This window comes from Papilio polytes, unplaced genomic scaffold (genome assembly GCF_000836215.1).
Source record: "Papilio polytes unplaced genomic scaffold, Ppol_1.0 DF823901.1, whole genome shotgun sequence".
In the NCBI taxonomy this organism is placed as follows: Eukaryota; Metazoa; Arthropoda; class Insecta; order Lepidoptera; family Papilionidae; genus Papilio; species Papilio polytes.
In genome coordinates this window covers 1,568,928-1,570,035 of record NW_013525303.1, presented here as the reverse complement: position 1 = coordinate 1,570,035, position 1,108 = coordinate 1,568,928, and the positions used below count along the sequence as shown (strand labels likewise).

At 51.4% G+C, this 1,108-nt stretch overlaps 1 protein-coding gene across 1 annotated transcript in view; it reads left to right on the top strand.

Moving 5' to 3' along the window:
* Positions 1 to 1,108, top strand: part of LOC106102816 — a 24,759-nt gene that overhangs the window by 17,219 nt on the left and 6,432 nt on the right. The window contains exon 11 of the mRNA XM_013282401.1: positions 4 to 1,102. Within this exon, the coding sequence (XP_013137855.1) occupies positions 4 to 1,102 (1,099 nt within the window). The remainder of the gene's footprint in view (positions 1 to 3; positions 1,103 to 1,108) is intronic.

Sequence of the window (1,108 nt, the reverse complement as noted above, 5' to 3'; positions counted from 1 at the left end):
GACCTCCTGACATTGACGATTTGGGCGACATCGAAGCGGAATTAGCAAAAATGCACGCGGACCACATCAATGGCGACGATACGGTGAGGAGGCCGTCCGACGAGCTGTCACAGACCAAAGACGTGAAGAGGGAACCCACGCCGATCCTCAGGGATGACGAGAAGCAAAGCCAGAACAATGAGAGGGTCGAAAGCAAGGACGAGAAAATGGAATTGAAGGTGGACGATATGAAACTCGAATGCAGTGTTGCTCAAAATAACGAAACTTGCAGTAAAGATGAGTGTATATCGACCAAAAAGGAGAAAGGTCTGGAGGACTTTGACCACCTACCGAGCAGAATGTCACCGCCCCTTTATACGTATTCCAATCAGGAGAAAGTCTGTCCGAACGAATCGAAAGATGACAAAACATTGTCAGAGAATGGTGAAACATGTACGGATTCGAAAGAGAAAGATTCTAAATTAGAAAGGCTACCTCTCAAAGCTGATTTTCCGGATAAGAGTTTACTAGAGCAGTTGCTAATAGAAATTCCTACTCCAGATTACGTCAACAAGAGACCGGAATCCCCATCACCTTCGGCGTTGGAACGAGTAGCGCGAAGTACGGTCCGGACGAGGTCGAGCAGCAAGATGAACAGTCCTGCCGATGGCCCGAAGACGCCGAGATTGAGTCCCGGTCTCAACAAGCTGGACAGATCGGATTCACCCGCGTTACAGCCTAGGAATTGTCTTCGTAGTGGATCAGTAGATAAAGTGAGTCCGCGTACTGTTAACTCAGTGCCCGCGCCTGCGAAACCACCACCCGGCGTGAAAAGAAAGAGAAGAGAATCTGAGAGCTCGTGCGCCTCCACCATAAGCTGCGAAGAGGGCTTGTCTCCGGCGGGAAGGCCGAAGAAGAAGCCGAGAAGACTCGATCAGAAGCCTATCAACGCAGCAGTCGCCGCGTGTGGCAAACTGAAGAAGGAATCGGACAGTGATAGTGATGAACCTTTAATATGTAAAGTGAGGGGGAAAACGGGAAAAGGTCTGAAGCCGGTGGGGGTGAAGGTGGTGAAGACTGCTGAGGGTGTAGGCACGAGGCGCTCGGTGCGCCACGGCCCCGCGCCCCC